The sequence below is a fragment of the Carcharodon carcharias genome (assembly GCF_017639515.1).
Source record: "Carcharodon carcharias isolate sCarCar2 chromosome 36 unlocalized genomic scaffold, sCarCar2.pri SUPER_36_unloc_1, whole genome shotgun sequence".
Classification (NCBI taxonomy): Eukaryota; Metazoa; Chordata; class Chondrichthyes; order Lamniformes; family Lamnidae; genus Carcharodon; species Carcharodon carcharias.
The window spans coordinates 4,163,967-4,184,999 of NW_024470726.1; the positions used below are offsets into that span (position 1 = coordinate 4,163,967).

General features: G+C 56.4%; 1 protein-coding gene across 1 annotated transcript in view; it reads right to left on the reverse strand.

Annotated features, from left to right (window-relative positions):
* pygo2 (pygopus homolog 2 (Drosophila)) overlaps positions 1-15,368 on the reverse strand; it is a 59,852-nt gene extending 44,484 nt beyond the window's left edge. Inside the window, exon 1 of the mRNA XM_041181610.1 lies at positions 14,952-15,368. Within this exon, the coding sequence (XP_041037544.1) occupies positions 14,952-15,003 (52 nt within the window). The 5' untranslated portion in view covers positions 15,004-15,368. The remainder of the gene's footprint in view (positions 1-14,951) is intronic.
* Positions 15,369-21,033: the final 5,665 nt, after the last annotated feature.

Consider the following 21,033-nt stretch of genomic DNA (forward strand, 5'->3'; position numbering starts at 1 on the left):
TCTCTCCCCACGTTCCCACCCTCTCTCTCCCCACGTTCCCACCCTCTCTCTCCCCACGTTCCCACCCTCTCTCTCCCCACGTTCCCACCCTCTCTCTGCTCCGATTCCCACACTCTCCCTCGATTCCCACCCTCTCTCTCCTCCACTCCTATGCTCCCTCTTCCCCAACTCCCACGCTCTCTCCCATGGATTCCCACGCTCTCTCTCCCCCACAATCCCACCCTCTCTCTCCCCCACAATCCCACCCTCTCTCTCCCCCACAATCCCACCCTCTCTCTCCCCACGTTCCCACCCTCTCTCTCCCCACGTTCCCACCCTCTCTCTCCCCACGTTCCCACCCTCTCTCTCCCCACGTTCCCACCCTCTCTCTCCCCACGTTCCCACCCTCTCTCTCCCCACGTTCCCACCCTCTCTCTCCCCACGTTCCCACCCTCTCTCTCCCCACGTTCCCACCCTCTCTCTCCCCACGTTCCCACCCTCTCTCTCCCCACGTTCCCACTGTCTCTCTCGCCCCCGATTCCCACGCTCTCTCTCTCCCATGAATTCCCACGCTCTCTCCCATGAATTCCCACGCTCTCTCTCTCCCATGAATTCCCACGCTCTCTCTCTCCCATGAATTCCCACGCTCTCTCTCTCTCCCATGAATTCCCACGCTCTCTCTCTCTCCCATGAATTCCCACGCTCTCTCTCTCCCATGAATTCCCACGCTCTCTCTCTCCAATGAATTCCCACGCTCTCTCTCTCTCCCATGAATTCCCACGCTCTCTCTCTCCCATGAATTCCCACGCTCTCTCTCTCCAATGAATTCCCACGATCTCTCTCTCCAATGAATTCCCACGCTCTCTCTCTCCCATGAATTCCCACGTTCTCTCTCTCCCATGAATTCCCACGTTCTCTCTCTCCCATGAATTCCCACGCTCTCTCTCTCCCATGAATTCCCACGTTCTCTCTCTCCCATGAATTCCCACGCTCTCTCTCTCTCCCATGAATTCCCACGCTCTCTCTCTCCAATGAATTCCCACGCTCTCTCTCTCCCATGAATTCCCACGTTCTCTCTCTCCCATGAATTCCCACGCTCTCTCTCTCCCATGAATTCCCACGCTCTCTCTCTCCCATGAATTCCCACGCTCTCTCCCATGAATTCCCACGCTCTCTCCCATGAATTCCCACGCCCTCTCTCCCATGAATTCCCACGCTCTCTCCCATGAATTCCCACGCTCTCTCCCATGAATTCTCACGCTCTCTCCCATGAATTCCCACGCTCTCTCCCATGAATTCCCACGCTCTCTCTCCCCCGATTCCCAATCGCCCTCTCCCCCGATTCCCACGCTCTCTCCCTCTCCCCAGATTCCCACGCTCTCTCTCCCCCGATTCCCACGCTCTCTCTCCCCCGATTCCCACGCTCTCTCTCCCCCCCGATTCCCACGCTTTCTCCCATGAATTCCCACCCTCTCTCTCCCATGAATTCCCACCCTCTCTCTCCCATGAATTCCCACGCTCTCTCTCTCCCATGAACTCCCACGCTCTCTCTCTCCCATGAACTCCCACGCTCTCTCTCTCCCATGAACTCCCACGCTCTCTCTCTCCCATGAACTCCCACGCTCTCTCTCTCCCATGAGCTCCCACGCTCTCTCTCTCCCATGAGCTCCCACGCTCTCTCTCCCCCCGATTCCCACGCTCTCTCTCCCCCCGATTCCCACGCTCTCTCTCCCCCCGATTCCCACGCTCTCTCTCCCCCCGATTCCCACGCTCTCTCTCCCCCCGATTCCCACGCTCTCTCTCCCCCCGATTCCCACGCTCTCTCTCCCCCCGATTCCCACGCTCTCTCTCCCCCCGATTCCCACGCTCTCTCTCCCCCCGATTCCCACGCTCTCTCTCCCCCCGATTCCCACGCTCTCTCTCCCCCCGATTCCCACGCTCTCTCTCCCCCCGATTCCCACGCTCTCTCTCCCCCCGATTCCCACGCTCTCTCTCCCCCCGATTCCCACGCTCTCTCTCCCCCGATTCCAATGCTCACTCTCTCCCCCGATTCCAGTACTCTGTCCTCCCCATTCCTACGATCTGTCTGGCCCCATTCCTACGATCTCTCTCCCCCCAATTCCTAAGCTCTCCCTCTCTCTCCCCCCGATTCCCACGCTCTCTCTACCCACGATTCCCACGTCCTCTCTAACCCCGACTCCCACGCTCTCTCTCCCCCGATTCCCACGCTCTCTCTCCCCCGACTCCAATGCTCACTCTCTCCCCCGACTCCAATGCTCACTCTCTCCCCCGATTCCAATGCTCACTCTCTCCCCCGATTCCAATGCTCACTCTCTCCCCCGATTCCCACACTCTCGCCTCCCCATTCCTACGATCTGTCTCCCCCCCATTCCTAAGCTCTCCCTCTCTCTCCCCCCGATTCACACGCTCTCTCTACCTCCGATTCCCGCGTTCTCTCTACCCCCGATTCCCACGCGCTCTCTCCCCCGAATCCCACGCTCTCTCTCCCCCGAATCCCACGCTCTCTCTCCCCCGAATCCCACGCTCTCTCCCCCCCGAATCCCACGCTCTCTCTCCCCCGAATCCCACGCTCTCTCTCCCCCGAATCCCACGCTCTCTCTCCCCCGAATCCCACGCTCTCTCTCCCCCGAATCCCACGCTCTCTCTCCCCCGAATCCCACGGTCTCTCTCCCCCGAATCCCACGCTCTCTCTCTCCCGAATCCCACGCTCTCTCCACCCCATTCCTACGATCTGTCTCCCCCCCCATTCCTACGATCTCTCTCCCCCCAATTCCTAAGTTCTCCCTCTCTCTCCCCCCGATTCCCACGCTCTCTCTACCCCCGATTCCCATGCTCTCTCTCCCCCGAATCCCACGCTCTCTCTCCCCCGAATCCCACGCTCTCTCTCCCCCGAATCCCACGCTCTCTCTCCCCCGAATCCCACGCTCTCTCTCCCCCGAATCCCACGCTCTCTTGCTCCCATGAATTCCCACGCTCTCTTGCTCCCATGAATTCCCACGCTCTCTCGCTCCCATGAATTCCCACGCTCTCTCGCTCCCATGAATTCCCACGCTCTCTCGCTCCCATGAATTCCCACGCTCTCTCGCTCCCATGAATTCCCACGCTCTCTCTCTCCCATGAATTCCCACGCTCTCTCTCTCCCATGAACTCCCACGCTCTCTCTCTCCCATGAACTCCCACGCTCTCTCTCTCCCATGAACTCCCACGCTCTCTCTCTCCCATGAACTCCCACGCTCTCTCTCTCCCATGAACTCCCACGCTCTCTCTCTCCCATGAACTCCCACGCTCTCTCTCTTCCATGAACTCCCACGCTCTCTCTCTCCCATGAACTCCCACGCTTTCTCTCTCCCATGAATTCCCACGCTCTCTCTCTCCCATGAATTCCCACGCTCTCTCTCCCAAGAATTCCCACGCTCTCTCTCTCCCAAGAATTCCCACGCTCTCTCTCTCCCATGAATTCCCACGCTCTCTCTCCCATGAATTCCCACGCTCTCTCTCTCCCATGAATTCCCATGCTCTCTCTCTCCCATGAATTCCCAAGCTCTCTCTCTTCCATGAACTCCCACGCTCTCTCTCTCCCATGAACTCCCACGCTTTCTCTCTCCCATGAATTCCCACGCTCTCGCTCTCCCATGAATTCCCACGCTCTCTCTCTCCAAAGAATTCCCACGCTCTCTCTCTCCCAAGAATTCCCACGCTCTCTCTCTCCCATGAATTCCCACGCTCTCTCTCTCCCATGAATTCCCACGCTCTCTCTCTCCCATATTCCCACGCTCTCTCTCTCACTCCCATGAATTCCCACGCTCTCTCTCCCCCCGATTCCCACGCTCTCTCTCCCCCCGATTCCCACGCTCTCACTCCCCCCCGATTCCCACGCTCTCACTCCCCCCCGATTCCCACGCTCTCACTCCCCCCCGATTCCCACGCTCTCACTCCCCCGATTCCCACGCTCTCTCCCACCCGATTCCTACGGTCTCTCGCCCCCCCCCATTCCTACGCTCTGTCTCCCCCCCATTCCTACGATCTCTCTCCCCCAATTCCTAAGCTCTCACTCTCTCTCCCACCAATTCCTACACTCTCACTCTCTCTCTCCACCAATTCCCACGCTCGCTCCCATGAATTCCCACGCTCTCTCCCATGAATTCCCACGCTCTCTCCCATGAATTCCCACGCTCTCTCTCTCCCATGAATTCCCACGCTCTCTCTCTCCCATGAATTCCCACGCTCTCTCTCTCCCATGAATTCCCACGCTCTCTCTCTCTCCCATGAATTCCCACGCTCTCTCTCTCTCCCATGAATTCCCACGCTCTCTCTCTCTCCCATGAATTCCCACGCTCTCTCTCTCTCCCATGAATTCCCACGCTCTCTCTCTCTCCCATGAATTCCCACGCTCTCTCTCTCTCCCATGAATTCCCACGCTCTCTCTCTCCCATGAAATCCTACGCTCTCTCTCTCCCATGAATTCCCACGCTCTCTCTCTCCCATGAATTCCCACGCTCTCTCTCTCCCATGAATTCCCACGCTCTCTCTCTCCCATGAATTCCCACGCTCTCTCTCTCCCATGAATTCCCACGCTCTCTCTCTCCCATGAATTCCCACGCTCTCTCTCTCTCCCATGAATTCCCACGCTCTCTCTCTCTCCCATGAATTCCCACGCTCTCTCTCCCATGAATTCCCACGCTCTCTCTCCCATGAATACCCACGCTCTCTCTCTTATGAATTCCCACGCTCTCTCTCCCATGAATTCCCACGCTCTCTCTCCCATGAATTCCCACGCTCTCTCTCCCATGAATACCCACGCTCTCTCTCTTATGAATTCCCACGCTCTCTCTCTTATGAATTCCCACGCTCTCTCTCTTATGAATTCCCACGCTCTCTCTCTCCCATGAATTCCCACGCTCTCTCTCTCCCACATGAATTCCCACGCTCTCTCTCTCCCACATGAATTCCCACGCTCTCTCTCTCCCACATGAATTCCCACGCTCTCTCTCCCACATGAATTCCCACGCTCTCTCTCCCACAAAAATTCCCACGCCCTCTCTCCCATGAATTCCCACGCCCTCTCTCCCATGAATTCCCACGCCCTCTCTCACTCCCCCACTTCCCACGCTCTCTCCCATGGATTCCCACGCTCTCCCCCATGGATTCCCACGCTCTCTCCCATGGATTCCCACGCTCTCTCCCATGGATTCCCACGCTCTCTCTCACTCCCCCACTTCCCACGCTCTCTCTCTCCCATGAATTCCCACGCTCTCTCTCTCCCACATGAATTCCCACGCTCTCTCTCTCCCACATGAATTCCCACGCTCTCTCTCTCTCCCACATGAATTCCCACGCTCTCTCTCTCTCCCACATGAATTCCCACGCTCTCTCTCCCACATGAATTCCCACGCTCTCTCTCCCACAAAAATTCCCACGCCCTCTCTCCCATGAATTCCCACGCGCTCTCTCCCATGAATTCCCACGCCCTCTCTCCCATGAATTCCCACGCCCTCTCTCCCATGAATTCCCACGCCCTCTCTCCCATGAATTCCCACGCCCTCTCTCCCATGAATTCCCACGCCCTCTCTCCCATGAATTCCCACGCCCTCTCTCACTCCCCCACTTCCCACGCTCTCGCCCATGGATTCCCACGCTCTCCCCCATGGATTCCCACGCTCTCTCCCATGGATTCCCACGCTCTCTCCCATGGATTCCCACGCTCTCTCTCACTCCCCCACTTCCCACGCTCTCTCTCTCCCATGATTTCCCATGCTCTCTCTCTCCCATGAATTCCCACGCTCTCTCTCCCATGAATTCCCACGCTCTCTCTCCCACTCCCCCGATGCCCACGCTCGCTCCCACTCCCCCGATGCCCACGCTCTCTCCCTCTCCCACGATTCCCACACTCTCTCTCCCTCGATTCCCACCCTCTCTCTCCCCCACAATCCCACCCTCTCTCTCCCCCACAATCCCACCCTCTCTCTCCCCCACAATCCCACCCTCTCTCTGCCCCACAATCCCACCCTCTCTCTCCCCCACAATCCCACCCTCTCTCTGCCCCACAATCCCACCCTCTCTCTCCCCCACAATCCCACCCTCTCTCTCCCCCACAATCCCACCCTCTCTCTCCCCCCATTCCCACCCTCTCTGCCCCCATTCCCACCCTCTCTCTCCCCCCATTCCCACCCTCTCTGCCCCCATTCCCACCCTCTCTCTGCTCCAATTCCCACACTCTCCCCCGATTCCCACGCTCTCTCCCCCACATTCCTTCGCTCTCTCTCCCTCCCCATTCCTACGATCTGTCTCCCCACCATTCCTACGATCTCTCTCCCCCCGATTCCTAAGCTATCCCTCTCTCTCTCCCCCCCCCCCCGTTCCTACACACTCACTCTCTCTCCCCCCATTCCCACATGCTCTCGCTCTCCTCCAACACACACGGTCCCTTCGTCCCAATTCTGAGGCTCTCTCCCATGAATTCCCACGCTCTCTCTCTCTCCCATGAATTCCCACGCTCTCTCTCTCTCCCATGAATTCCCACGCTCTCTCTCTCCCATGAATTCCCACGCTCTCTCTCTCCCATGAATTCCAACGCTCTCTCTCTCCCATGAATTCCCACGCTCTCTCTCTCCCATGAATTCCCACGCTCTCTCTCTCCCATGAATTCCCACGCTCTCTCTCCCATGAATACCCACGCTCTCTCTCTTATGAATTCCCACGCTCTCTCTCCCATGAATTCCCACGCTCTCTCTCCCATGAATTCCCACGCTCTCTCTCCCATGAATACCCACGCTCTCTCTCTTATGAATTCCCACGCTCTCTCTCTTATGAATTCCCACGCTCTCTCTCTTATGAATTCCCACGCTCTCTCTCTCCCATGAATTCCCACGCTCTCTCTCTCCCACATGAATTCCCACGCTCTCTCTCTCCCACATGAATTCCCACGCTCTCTCTCTCCCACATGAATTCCCACGCTCTCTCTCCCACATGAATTCCCACGCTCTCTCTCCCACAAAAATTCCCACGCCCTCTCTCCCATGAATTCCCACGCCCTCTCTCCCATGAATTCCCACGCCCTCTCTCACTCCCCCACTTCCCACGCTCTCTCCCATGGATTCCCACGCTCTCCCCCATGGATTCCCACGCTCTCTCCCATGGATTCCCACGCTCTCTCCCATGGATTCCCACGCTCTCCCCCATGGATTCCCACGCTCTCTCTCACTCCCCCACTTCCCACGCTCTCTCTCTCCCATGAATTCCCACGCTCTCTCTCTCCCACATGAATTCCCACGCTCTCTCTCTCCCACATGAATTCCCACGCTCTCTCTCTCTCCCACATGAATTCCCACGCTCTCTCTCTCTCCCACATGAATTCCCACGCTCTCTCTCCCACATGAATTCCCACGCTCTCTCTCCCACAAAAATTCCCACGCCCTCTCTCCCATGAATTCCCACGCCCTCTCTCCCATGAATTCCCACGCCCTCTCTCCCATGAATTCCCACGCCCTCTCTCCCATGAATTCCCACGCCCTCTCTCCCATGAATTCCCACGCCCTCTCTCCCATGAATTCCCACGCCCTCTCTCCCATGAATTCCCACGCCCTCTCTCCCATGAATTCCCACGCCCTCTCTCACTCCCCCACTTCCCACGCTCTCGCCCATGGATTCCCACGCTCTCCCCCATGGATTCCCACGCTCTCTCCCATGGATTCCCACGCTCTCTCCCATGGATTCCCACGCTCTCTCCCATGGATTCCCACGCTCTCTCTCACTCCCCCACTTCCCACGCTCTCTCTCTCCCATGATTTCCCATGCTCTCTCTCTCCCATGAATTCCCACGCTCTCTCTCCCATGAATTCCCACGCTCTCTCTCCCACTCCCCCGATGCCCACGCTCGCTCCCACTCCCCCGATGCCCACGCTCTCTCCCTCTCCCACGATTCCCACACTCTCTCTCCCTCGATTCCCACCCTCTCTCTCCCCCACAATCCCACCCTCTCTCTCCCCCACAATCCCACCCTCTCTCTCCCCCACAATCCCACCCTCTCTCTGCCCCACAATCCCACCCTCTCTCTGCCCCACAATCCCACCCTCTCTCTCCCCCACAATCCCACCCTCTCTCTCCCCCACAATCCCACCCTCTCTCTCCCCCACAATCCCACCCTCTCTCTCCCCCACAATCCCACCCTCTCTCTCCCCCACAATCCCACCCTCTCTCTCCCCCACAATCCCACCCTCTCTCTCCCCCACAATCCCACCCTCTCTCTCCCCCACAATCCCACCCTCTCTCTCCCCCACAATCCCACCCTCTCTCTCCCCCACAATCCCACCCTCTCTCTCCCCCACAATCCCACCCTCTCTCTCCCCCACAATCCCACCCTCTCTCTCCCCCACAATCCCACCCTCTCTCTCCCCCACAATCCCACCCTCTCTCTCCCCCACAATCCCACCCTCTCTCTCCCCCACAATCCCACCCTCTCTCTCCCCCACAATCCCACCCTCTCTCTCCCCCACAATCCCACCCTCTCTCTCCCCCACAATCCCACCCTCTCTCTCCCCCACAATCCCACCCTCTCTCTCCCCCACAATCCCACCCTCTCTCTCCCCCACAATCCCACCCTCTCTCTCCCCCACAATCCCACCCTCTCTCTCCCCCACAATCCCACCCTCTCTCTCCCCCACAATCCCACCCTCTCTCTCCCCCACAATCCCACCCTCTCTCTCCCCCACAATCCCACCCTCTCTCTCCCCCACAATCCCACCCTCTCTCTCCCCCACAATCCCACCCTCTCTCTCCCCCACAATCCCACCCTCTCTCTCCCCCACAATCCCACCCTCTCTCTCCCCCACAATCCCACCCTCTCTCTCCCCCACAATCCCACCCTCTCTCTCCCCCACAATCCCACCCTCTCTCTCCCCCACAATCCCACCCTCTCTCTCCCCCACAATCCCACCCTCTCTCTCCCCCACAATCCCACCCTCTCTCTCCCCCACAATCCCACCCTCTCTCTCCCCCACAATCCCACCCTCTCTCTCCCCCACAATCCCACCCTCTCTCTCCCCCACAATCCCACCCTCTCTGCCCCCATTCCCACCCTCTCTCTCCCCCCATTCCCACCCTCTCTGCCCCCATTCCCACCCTCTCTCTGCTCCAATTCCCACACTCTCCCCCGATTCCCACGCTCTCTCCCCCACATTCCTTCGCTCTCTCTCCCTCCCCATTCCTACGATCTGTCTCCCCACCATTCCTACGATCTCTCTCCCCCCGATTCCTAAGCTATCCCTCTCTCTCTCCCCCCCCCCCGTTCCTACACACTCACTCTCTCTCCCCCCATTCCCACATGCTCTCGCTCTCCTCCAACACACACGGTCCCTTCGTCCCAATTCTGAGGCTCTCTCCCATGAATTCCCACGCTCTCTCTCTCTCCCATGAATTCCCACGCTCTCTCTCTCTCCCATGAATTCCCACGCTCTCTCTCTCCCATGAATTCCCACGCTCTCTCTCTCCCATGAATTCCAACGCTCTCTCTCTCCCATGAATTCCCACGCTCTCTCTCTCCCATGAATTCCCACGCTCTCTCTCTCCCATGAATTCCCACGCTCTCTCTCTCCAATGAATTCCCACGATCTCTCTCTCCAATGAATTCCCACGCTATCTCTCTCTCCCATGAATTCCCACGCTCTCTCTCTCCCATGAATTCCCACGCTCTCTCTCTCCCATGAATTCCCATGCTCTCTCTCTCCCATGAATTCCCACGCTCTCTCCCTCCCATGAATTCCCACGCTCTCTCTCCCATGAATCCCCACGCTCTCTCTCTCCCATGAATTCCAACGCTCTCTCTCTCCCATGAATTCCAACGCTCTCTCTCTCCCATGAATTCCCACGCTCTCTCTCCAATGAATTCCCACGCTCTCTCTCTCTCCCATGAATTCCCAGGCTCTCTCTCTCTCCCATGAATTCCCACGCTCTCTCTCTCTCCCATGAATTCCCACGCTCTCTCTCTCTCCCATGAATTCCCATGCTCTCTCTCTCCCATGAATTCCCACGCTCTCTCTCTCTCCCATGAATTCCCACGCTCTCTCTCTCCCATGAATTCCCACGCTCTCTCTCTCCCATGAATTCCCACGCTCTCTCTCTCCCATGAATTCCCACGCTCTCTCTCCCATGAATTCCCACGCTCTCTCTCTCCAATGAATTCCCACGCTCTCTCTCTCCCATGAATTCCCACGTTCTCTCTCTCCCATGAATTCCCACGCTCTCTCTCTCCCATGAATTCCCATGCTCTCTCTCTCCCATGAATTCCCACGCTCTCTCTCTCCCATGAATTCCCACGCTCTCTCTCCCATATTCCCACGCTCTCTCTCTCCCATATTCCCACGCTTTCTCTCCCCCAGATTCCCACGCTCTCTCTCCCCCAGATTCCCACGCTCTCTCTCCCCCAGATTCCCACGCTCTCTCTCCTCCAGATTCCCACGCTCTCGCTCCCCCCGATTCCCACGCTCTCTCTCCCCCAGATTCCCACGCTCTCGCTCCCCCTGATTCCCACGCTCTCTCTCCCCCCGATTCCCACGCTCTCTCTCACCCCGATTCCCACGCTCTCTCTCCCTCCGATTCCCACGCTCTCTCTCCCCCCGATTCCCACGCTCTCTCTCCCCCCGATTCCCACGCTCTCTCTCCCCCCGATTCCCACGCTCTCTCTCCCCCCGATTCCCACGCTCTCTCTCCCCCCGATTCCCACGCTCTCTCTCCCCCCGGTTCCCACGCTCTCTCTCCCCCCGGTTCCCACGCTCTCTCTCCCCTCGGTTCCCACGCTCTCACTCCCCTCGGTTCCCACGCTCTCTCTTGCCCCGATTCCCACGCTCTCTCTCCCCCCGATTCCCACGCTCTCTCTCCCCCCGATTCCCACGCTCTCACTCCCCCCCGATTCCCACGCTCTCTCTCCCCCGATTCCCACGCTCTCTCCCACCCGATTCCTACGGTCTCTCGCCCCCCCCCCATTCCTACGCTCTGTCTCCCCCCCATTCCTACGATCTCTCCCCCAATTCCTAAGCTCTCACTCTCTCTCCCACCAATTCCTACACTCTCACTCTCTCTCTCCACCAATTCCCACATGCTCTCTCCCATGAATTCCCACGCTCGCTCCCATGAATTCCCACGCTCTCTCCCATGAATTCCCACGCTCTCTCCCATGAATTCCCACGCTCTCTCCCATGAATTCCCACGCTCTCTCTCTCCCATGAATTCCCACGCTCTCTCTCTCTCCCATGAATTCCCACGCTCTCTCTCTCTCCCATGAATTCCCACGCTCTCTCTCTCTCCCATGAATTCCCACGCTCTCTCTCTCTCCCATGAATTCCCACGCTCTCTCTCTCTCCCATGAATTCCCACGCTCTCTCTCTCTCCCATGAATTCCCACGCTCTCTCTCTCTCCCATGAATTCCCACGCTCTCTCTCTCTCCCATGAATTCCCACGCTCTCTCTCTCCCATGAATTCCCACGCTCTCTCTCTCCCATGAATTCCCACGCTCTCTCTCTCTCCCATGAATTCCCACGCTCTCTCTCTCCCATGAATTCCCACGCTCTCTCTCTCTCCCATGAATTCCCACGCTCTCTCTCTCCCATGAATTCCCACGCTCTCTCTCTCCCATGAATTCCCACGCTCTCTCTCTCCCATGCACTCCCACGCTCTCTCTCTCTCCCATGAATTCCCACGCTCTCCCTCTCCCATGAATTCCCACGCTCTCCCTCTCCCATGAATTCCCACGCTCTCTCTCTCCCATGAATTCCCACGCTCTCTCTCCCATGAATACCCACGCTCTCTCTCTTATGAATTCCCACGCTCTCTCTCTTATGAATTCCCACGCTCTCTCTCTTATGAATTCCCACGCTCTCTCTCTCCCATGAATTCCCACGCTCTCTCTCTCCCACATGAATTCCCACGCTCTCTCTCTCCCACATGAATTCCCACGCTCTCTCTCCCACATGAATTCCCACGCTCTCTCTCCCACATGAATTCCCACGTTCTCTCTCCCACATGAATTCCCACGCTCTCTCTCCCATGAATTCCCACACTCTCTCTCCCATGAATTCCCACGCCCTCTCTCCCATGAATTCCCACGCCCTCTCTCCCATGAATTCCCACGCCCTCTCTCACTCCCCTACTTCCCACGCTCTCTCCCATGGATTCCCACGCTCTCTGCCATGGATTCCCACGCTCTCTGCCATGGATTCCCACGCTCTCTCCAATGGATTCCCACGCTCTCTCCCATGGATTCCCACGCTCTCTCCCATGGATTCACACGCTCTCTCCCATGGATTCACACGCTCTCTCCCATGGATTCACACGCTCTCTCCCATGGATTCACACGCTCTCTCCCATGGATTCCCACGCTCTCTCTCACTCCCCCACTTCCCACGCTCTCTCTCTCCCATGATTTCCCATGCTCTCTCTCCCATGAATTCCTACGCTCTCTCTCCCATGAATTCCCACGCTCTCTCTCCCACTCCCCCGATGCCCACGCTCTCTCCCACTCCCCCGATGCTCACGCTCTCTCCCTCTCCCCCGATTCCCACCCTCTCTCTCCCCCACAATCCCACCCTCTCTCTCCCCCACAATCCCACCCTCTCTCCCCCACAATCCCACCCTCTCTCTGCCCCACAATCCCACCCTCTCTCTGCCCCACAATCCCACCCTCTCTCTCCCCCACAATCCCACCCTCTCTCCCCCACAATCCCACCCTCTCTCCCCCACAATCCCACCCTCTCTCTCCCCCACAATCCCACCCTCTCTCTGCCCCACAATCCCACCCTCTCTCTCCCCCACAATCCCACCCTCTCTCTCCCCCACAATCCCACCCTCTCTCTCCCCCACAATCCCACCCTCTCTCTCCCCCACAATCCCACCCTCTCTCTCCCCCACAATCCCACCCTCTCTCTCCCCCACAATCCCACCCTCTCTCTCCCCCACAATCCCACCCTCTCTCTCCCCCACAATCCCACCCTCTCTCTCCCCCACAATCCCACCCTCTCTCTCCCCCACAATCCCACCCTCTCTCTCCCCCACAATCCCACCCTCTCTCTCCCCCACAATCCCACCCTCTCTCTCCCCCACAATCCCACCCTCTCTCTCCCCCCATTCCCACCCTCTCTGCCCCCATTCCCACCCTCTCTGCCCCCATTCCCACCCTCTCTCTGCTCCAATTCCCACACTCTCCCCCGATTCCCACGCTCTCTCCCCCACATTCCTTCGCTCTCTCTCCCTCCCCATTCCTACGATCTGTCTCCCCACCATTCCTACGATCTCTCTCCCCCCGATTCCTAAGCTATCCCTCTCTCTCTCCCCCCCCGGTCGTACACACTCACTCTCTCTCCCCCCATTCCCACATGCTCTCGCTCTCCCCCAACACACACGGTCCCTTCGTCCCAATTCTGAGGCTCTCTCCCATGAATTCCCACGCTCTCTCTCTCCCATGAATTCCCACGCTCTCTCTCTCCCATGAATTCCCACGCTCTCTCTCTCCCATGAATTCCCACGCTCTCTCTCTCCCATGAATTCCCACGCTCTCTCTCTCCCATGAATTCCCACGCTCTCTCTCTCCCATGAATTCCCACGCTCTCTCTCTCCCATGAATTCCCACGCTCTCTCTCTCCCAAGAATTCCCACGCGCTCTCTCTCCCACGAATTCCCACGCGCTCTCTCTCCCACGAATTCCCACGCGCTCTCTCTCCCACGAATTCCCACGCGCTCTCTCTCCCACGAATTCCCACGCGCTCTCTCTCCCACGAATTCCCACATGCTCTCTCTCTCCCACGAATTCCCACGCTCGCTCTCTCCCACAATTCCCACGCTCTCCCTCTCTCCACCCATTCCCAAGCTCTCCATCTCTCCACCCATTCCCACGCTCTCCCTCTCTTCACCCATTCCCACGCTCTCCCTCTCTCCACCCATTCCCACGCTCTCCCTCTCTCCACCCACTCCCACGCTCTCCCTCTCTCCACCCATTCCCACGCTCTCCCTCTCTTCACCCATTCCCACGATCTCCCTCTCTCCACCCATTCCCACGCTCTCCCTCTCTCCACCCACTCCCACGCTCTCCCTCTCTCCACCCATTCCCACGCTCTCCCTCTCTCCACCCATTCCCACGCTCTCCCTCTCTCCACCCATTCCCACGCTCTCCCTCTCTCCCACCCATTCCCACGCTCTCCCTCTCTCCCTCCCATTCCCACGCTCTCCCTCTCTCCCACCCATTCCCACGCTCTCCCTCTCTCCCTCCCATTCCCACGCTCTCCCTCTCTCCCCCCATTCCCACACTCTGTACCCCTCATTCCCACACTCTCCCTCTCACCCCTCATTCCCACACTCTCCCTCTCACCCCCCATTCCCACACTCCGTAGCCCCCATTCCCACACTCCGTAGCCCCCATTCCCACACTCCGTAGTCCCCATTGCCACACTCCGTACCCCCCATTCCCACACTCCGTACCCCCCATTCCCACACTCCGTACCCCCCATTCCCACACTCCGTACCCCCCATTCCCACACTCCGTACCCCCCATTCCCACACTCCGTACCCCCCATTCCCACACTCCGTACCCCCCATTCCCACACTCCGTACCCCCCATTCCCACACTCCGTACCCCATTCCCACACTCTCTCTCTCACCCCCCATTCCCACACTCCGTACCCCCCATTCCCACACTCACTCTCTCACCCCCATTCCCACACTCTCCCTCTTACTCCCCCATTCCCACACTCCGTACCCCCCATTCCCACACTCTCTCACCCCCATTCCCACACTCTCCCTCTTACTCCCCCATTCCCACACTCCGTACCCCCCATTCCCACACTCCGTACCCCCCATTCCCACACTCCGTACCCCCCATTCCCACACTCCGTACCCCCCATTCCCTTTCCCCTCTCCCCTTCCCCCATTCCCCCTCTCCCTCTGGGGCTGCTACATTTGGTGTCTGTACCTGTTTTCTGCCGCTTGTGGATCACCGGCTCCTTCTCCTGCTCGGCCGCCATCTCCTCCGGCCGGAGCGGCAGGCGGCCCGGGTAGCGGGGCCAGGCCAAGGCAGCAGCCGCCTGCCCACCGCCTCCAGCACCGCCTGCTGCGGCTCCCCGCTTGCGGGCCAACGTTATCACTGCTCCGCGGGGAGAGAGAGCGGGACAGGGAGGGACTTCAACCAGGGGCCCGCCGGCACATCCCTCCCGTCCGCCTCGCCCTTCCGGCACCCACGGGAAATCGAGGCCGAGGCTTCGCCCGCGGCCTAGCGCCGCGCGCTCTAGAACGGGGCCGGTTTCGAATCCCAACCGTCGAGCGGCCCCGCTCTCATTCCCGAACCCTCCCCCCACTCCCTCCTTAACTGCCCGGAGGGGGGGGAAAAACCTTCACAACCCCCTCCCCCCCAACCACAGAAAACCGGAAACCGCTCGCCGGAAGAGAGGTCAACACAATGCACCGCCCTCCCACTGGCTCCTCCCCCTCTCTCTGGCACCTCCCCTTCCCCCACCGCCATGGCCCCGCCCCTCCTCTGACACCGCCCCCTCTCTCTGGCACCGCCCCTTCCCCCTCCGCCATGGCACCGCCCCTCATCTGACACCGCCCCCTCTCTCTGGCACCGCCTCTTCCCCTTCCGCCACGGCACCGCCCCTCCTCTGACACCGCCCCCTCTCTCTGGCACCTCCTCTTGCCCCCCTCCACTCTCGCCCCGCCCTCTCTCCCTCTCTCCCTCCTCGAACACCCTCTCGGGCTCCTCCCCAACACTTCCCCAATCTTCCCCCGACACTCAGGCTCCTACCCCGCTCTGGCCCCACCTCCTTCACTGGCCCCGCCCCCTCTCTCTGGCACCTCCCACTCTCTGACCCTGCCCTGTCTTACCCCGCTGTTCTCTGTTTGGCCCTGCCCCTTCTCACACCCTCACTGCCCTCAGGCTCCTCCCCCTCTCACACTGGGGCTCCTCCCCCTCTCACCCTGGTGCTCCTCCCCATTCTCCCTGGGACTGCCCCCCCTCCCTCCTATCTCTCTGGGTCTCCTCCCCTTCTTAGGGACTTCCCACTTCTCTCTCTGCAGCTCCTCCTCTCTCCATGGTTCTCCTGCTCTCTCTGGGCTGCTCTCCGCTATCTTCATGGGGCTCCTCCCCTATTTCCATGGGGCTCCTCCCCATCTTCATGGGGCTCCTCCCCTATTTCCATGGGGCTCCTCCCCATCTTCATGGGGCTCCTCCCCTATTTCCATGGGGCTCCTCCCCATCTTCATGGGGCTCCTCCCCTATTTCCATGGGGCTCCTCCACTATCTTCATGGGGCTCATCCCCTATCTTCATGGGGCTCATCCCCTATTTCCATGGGGCTCCTCCCCATCTTCATGGGGCTCCTCCCCTATTTCCATGGGGCTCCTCCACTATCTTCATGGGGCTCATCCCCTATCTTCATGGGGCTCATCCCCTATCTTCATGGGGCTCATCCCCTATCTTCATGGGGCTCCTCCCCTATTTCCATGGGGCTCCTCCACTATCTTCATGGGGCTCATCCCCTATCTTCATGGGGCTCATCCCCTATCTTCATGGGGCTCCTCCCCTATTTCCATGGGGCTCCTCCCCTATTGTCTCTGCAGTGTCTCCCCTTCTCTCTGGGGCTCCTCCCCATTTCCCTGCAGCTCCTCCCCCTTTCCCTGCAGCTCCTCCCCCTCTCTCCATGGTGCTCCTCCCCTATTTCCATGGGGCCCCTCCCCTATCTCCATGGGGCTCCTCCCCTATCTTCATGGGCCTCCTCCTCCTCTCTCAGGGGCTCCTTCCCTATTGTCTCTGCAGTGCCTCCCCTTCTCTCTGGGGCTCCTCCCCCTTTTCCCTGCAGCTCCTCCCCATCTCTCCATGGTGCTGCAGCTCTGCATGGGGCTCCTCCCCCTCCCCATGGGGCTCCTCCCCCTCTCCATGGGGCCTTGCCTTCTCTCTCTCGGGCTCCTCTCGCTACCCCTCAAGCTCCTCCCCTCACTGTCTCTGCCCCCTCTTGCTCCTCCCCCTCTGTCCCCTCTACCTCTCTCTCTCTGGCTCCATCTCTTCTCCCTGCAGCCACTCTTCCCCTCTCTCCTTGGGGGCCCTACCACTCCCTTTCTAGCTACTCCTACTCTCCCACTCATACCCCTCCCTCTTTTCTCTTCAATCTCCTCTCCCAAGGCCATCACCCTCTCATATTCTAGCCCGTACCCCTCTCTCTATCTCTCTCTCTCTCTGGGGCCTCCCTGTCTCATATTCCTCTCTATCTCTCTCTCTTTCCCTGGCCTCTGCCCCATTCTCTCTCTGGCTCCTCCCCATCTCTCTACTTGACTCCTCCTCCTCTCTCCCTGGCTCCTCCCCTCTCTCCTCTGGCTCCACCCCCTCTCCCTACCCCCTCCCCTCTCTCTGGCCCCGCCCCTTCTGGCTCCACCCTCTTTCTTCCACCTCCCCTCTCTCTCTCTGGCTCCTCCCCACTCTCTGGCTCCTCCCTCTGGGAAGCTTTTTAACCACCTCCACACGGATGTGGGAACCTAGAGATAATATTAGAGGTGAGAATCAAGCAGCACAGAATACTGGGAGAGATAGGGAGCACTAGATTGGTGCATGGTCAGTTAATCGATGGGGACTGAGTAAAGGAGAAAGTAATAGAGTCTAAATCAGGGTTACCGTGCATGTACGTGAATGCACAGAGTGTGGTAAGTAACAATGGTGAGTTACAAGCATAGATTGTCATGTGGAAATATGATGTCGTGGCTATAACAGAGACCTGGTTCAACAAAAGGCAGGACTGGGTGTTAAATATTCCTTGATACAAGGTGTTCAGGAAATTTGCAAAGATAGAAAAGGGGGTGGCAGTATTGCTTAAGGACAGCATTGCAGTGCTGGAGAGAGAGAATGTCCCAGAGGAATCAAGGACAGAATCTATTTGTCTGGAGTTAAGGAACGAAAGTGGTGTAATTATGTTGCTCGGTGCAGTCTACAGACCACCAACTGGTGGGAAGGATGTAGAGGAACAAATCTGCAGGGAAATTACAGGGAGGTGCAAGAATTATAGTCATTATAATGGGGGACTTTAATCACCTGAATATAGACTGGGATAGTAGTAGTGTGAAGGGCAGAGAGGCGCATGAGTTCCTGGAGTGCATTCAGGAGAAATTTCTGCAGCAGTATGTGTCCAGTCCAATGAGAAAGGAGGCACTGCTAGACCTGGTCCCTGTGAATGAGAAGGGTCAAATAGATCAAGTGTCAGTGGCCGGACATTTAGGGGACAGTGATCATTATATCATGAGGTTTAGGTGGACTACAGAAAAGGACAAAGAACAATCCAGAGTTAGAATAACTAACTGGGGGAAAGCCAACTTCAATGGGGTAAGAATGGATTTGGGCTGAATAAATTGGAGTCAAAGGTTGGCAGGAAAAACGGTAGCTGAACAATGGGCTACCTTCAAAGAAGAGATGATTTGAGCACAGTCAAGGTATATTCCTTCGAAAGGGAAAGGTAGGACAAACAAATCCAGAGCTCCCTGGGTGACAAAATAAATAGATATTGAGATATGTGTGTATATGCAGGTGGCAGGACAGGTGGAGAGCATGGTTAATAAAGCATGCAGTATCCTGGGCTTTATTAATGGAGGCATAGAGTACAAGAGCAAGGAGATTATGTTAAACTGGCAGAAGACACTGGTTCGGTCTCAACTAGAGTATAGCAGAGCATTTAGAAGTACATAATCTAACCAAGCAGAGTTAACATGGCTTCATGAAGGAGAAATCATGCCTGATAAATTTATTAGAATTCTTTGAGGAGGTAACAATCAGGATAGATAAAGGGGAACCAGTAGATGTAATATATTTGGATTTCCAAAAGCCGTTCAATAAGGTACCAGACATACTTAATAAGGTAAGAACCCATGGTATTGGGGGTAATATATTAGCATGGATGGAGGATTGGCTAACTAACAGAAGACAGAGAGTTGGGATAAGGGGAGCATTTTCAGTAACTAGTGGAGTGCCACAGGGATCAATACTGGGGCCACAATTATTTACAATATATACATTAATGAGTTAGATGAGGGAAGTGAATGTACTATCGCCAAGTTTGTGGATGACACAAAAATAGGTGGGAAGGCAAGTGGTGAGGATGACACAAAGAGTCTACGGAGGGATAGACAGGTTAAGTGAGTGGGCAAAAACTTGGCAGAAGGAATATAATGTGGGAAAATGTGAGGTTCTGCACTTTGGCAGGAAGAATAGAGGAGCTGAATATTATTTAAATGGAGAAAGACTGAAGAAAGCTACAGCACAGAGGGATTTGGGGGTCCTCGTGCATGATTCACAAAAAGCTAACATACAGTTCAGCCGGTAATAGGGAAGGCAGGTGGAATGTGGGCCTTTATTTCAAAGGGAATGGAGTATAAAAATAGGGAAGTCTTGCTAAAATTATACAAGGCACAAGTTAGAACAGACCTAGAATATTGTGAACAATTTTGGTCTCCTTATCCAAGGAAAGATACACTGGCTTTGGAGGCAGTCCAGAGAAGGTTCACTCGGTTGATCCCAGGGATGGAGGGATTTTCTTATGAGGAGAGGTTAAGTAGGTTGGGCCTGTACTCACTGGAGTTTAGAAGAATGAGAGGTGACTTTATTGAAACATATAAGATTCTTAGGGGGCTTGACAGGGTAGATGCTGAGAGGACTTGTGGGAGAGTCTAGGACCAGAGGGCATAATCTCAGAGTAAGGGGCACCCATTTAAGACAGAGATGAGGAGGAATTTCTTCTCTGAGGGCAGTTAATCTGTGGTATTCTTTATTGCAGGGGGCTGTAGAGGCTGGGTTGTTAAGTATATTCAAGGCTGAGATACACAGATTTTTAATCAGTGAGGGAATCAAGGGTTATGGGGAAAAGGCAGGAAAGTGGAGTTGAGGATTATCAGATCAGCCATGATCTCATCGAATAGTGGAGCAGACTCGATGGGCCGAGTGGCCTATTCTACTCCTCCATCTTATGGTCTTATAGTTCTTAAGAAGGATGTGAAAGCACTGGAGAGGGTTCAGGAAAAAATCTAGGGAATGGTTCTGGGGATGAGGAACTTCAGTTATGAGGAGAGATTGGAGAAGTTGGGACTGTTTTCCTTGGAGAAGAGAAGGCTGTGAGGCGATTTGATAGAGGTGTTCAAAATCATGAGGGGGCTGGACAGAGTAGATGGGGGAGAAACTGTTCCCGCTTGTGACAACACCGAGAATGAGAGGCATTGATTCAAACTGATCGGTAAAAGAAGACAAAGCGAGCAGTCATTTTCAAAATTTGTTTCAAAAACTAATGTTTGTTTCTGAAATTTTTTTTTTAAATGTTCGAAATATTTAAAGATTCACTTCTTCCATTCCTGTGGAACTTTTCCACTTACAATTCGATGGTTTCCTGAAAATATGGTTTCTGAGGTAGTTATATTCAGATCAGTCTTCCCTTTTAACACATTCTGCTTTCTTACCTTTATGCCACTGTCAGCACCTTCTTTAGTCTTTAACACGACCATTAACACTCCCTTTGTCCTGTGTCTATGACACCTTTGTCAATTTCTCCTTAGCCCCGAACTTTTACTGACCTTCTATCCTGCTCCCCCTCCCTCTTAATCAGTATAAATTCCATCACGTTTCTACTTCTCTTTAGCGCTGAAGACGTGTCATACGGACTCGAAACGTTGACTCCCTTTATCTCTCCACAGATGCTGCCATACCTGCTGAATCTTTCCAGCATTTACTGTTTTTATTGACTATGTTTTCCCTTCTGCTCTCCCAGGACAAAACAAACACAACAGGGCTCGAAAGAGCACAGCGGACGTGCATAATATTCTGCTTTTGATTCGGGGGGCGATGAAGTGAAGCTTTCTCTTTCCCAGTATTCTCCCCTTGCCTCTTTAAGGAATTGCTATCTTAGAAATTACAGTTCCCGTACAATATATCACCCATGTGGCGATTTACGTGACCAGAGGTGATGACGAGTTTGTTGGAATCGAATCTGTCGTCCATGTTTTTAAAAAGCGTATTTTCCAAAAGGAATTTCTGAA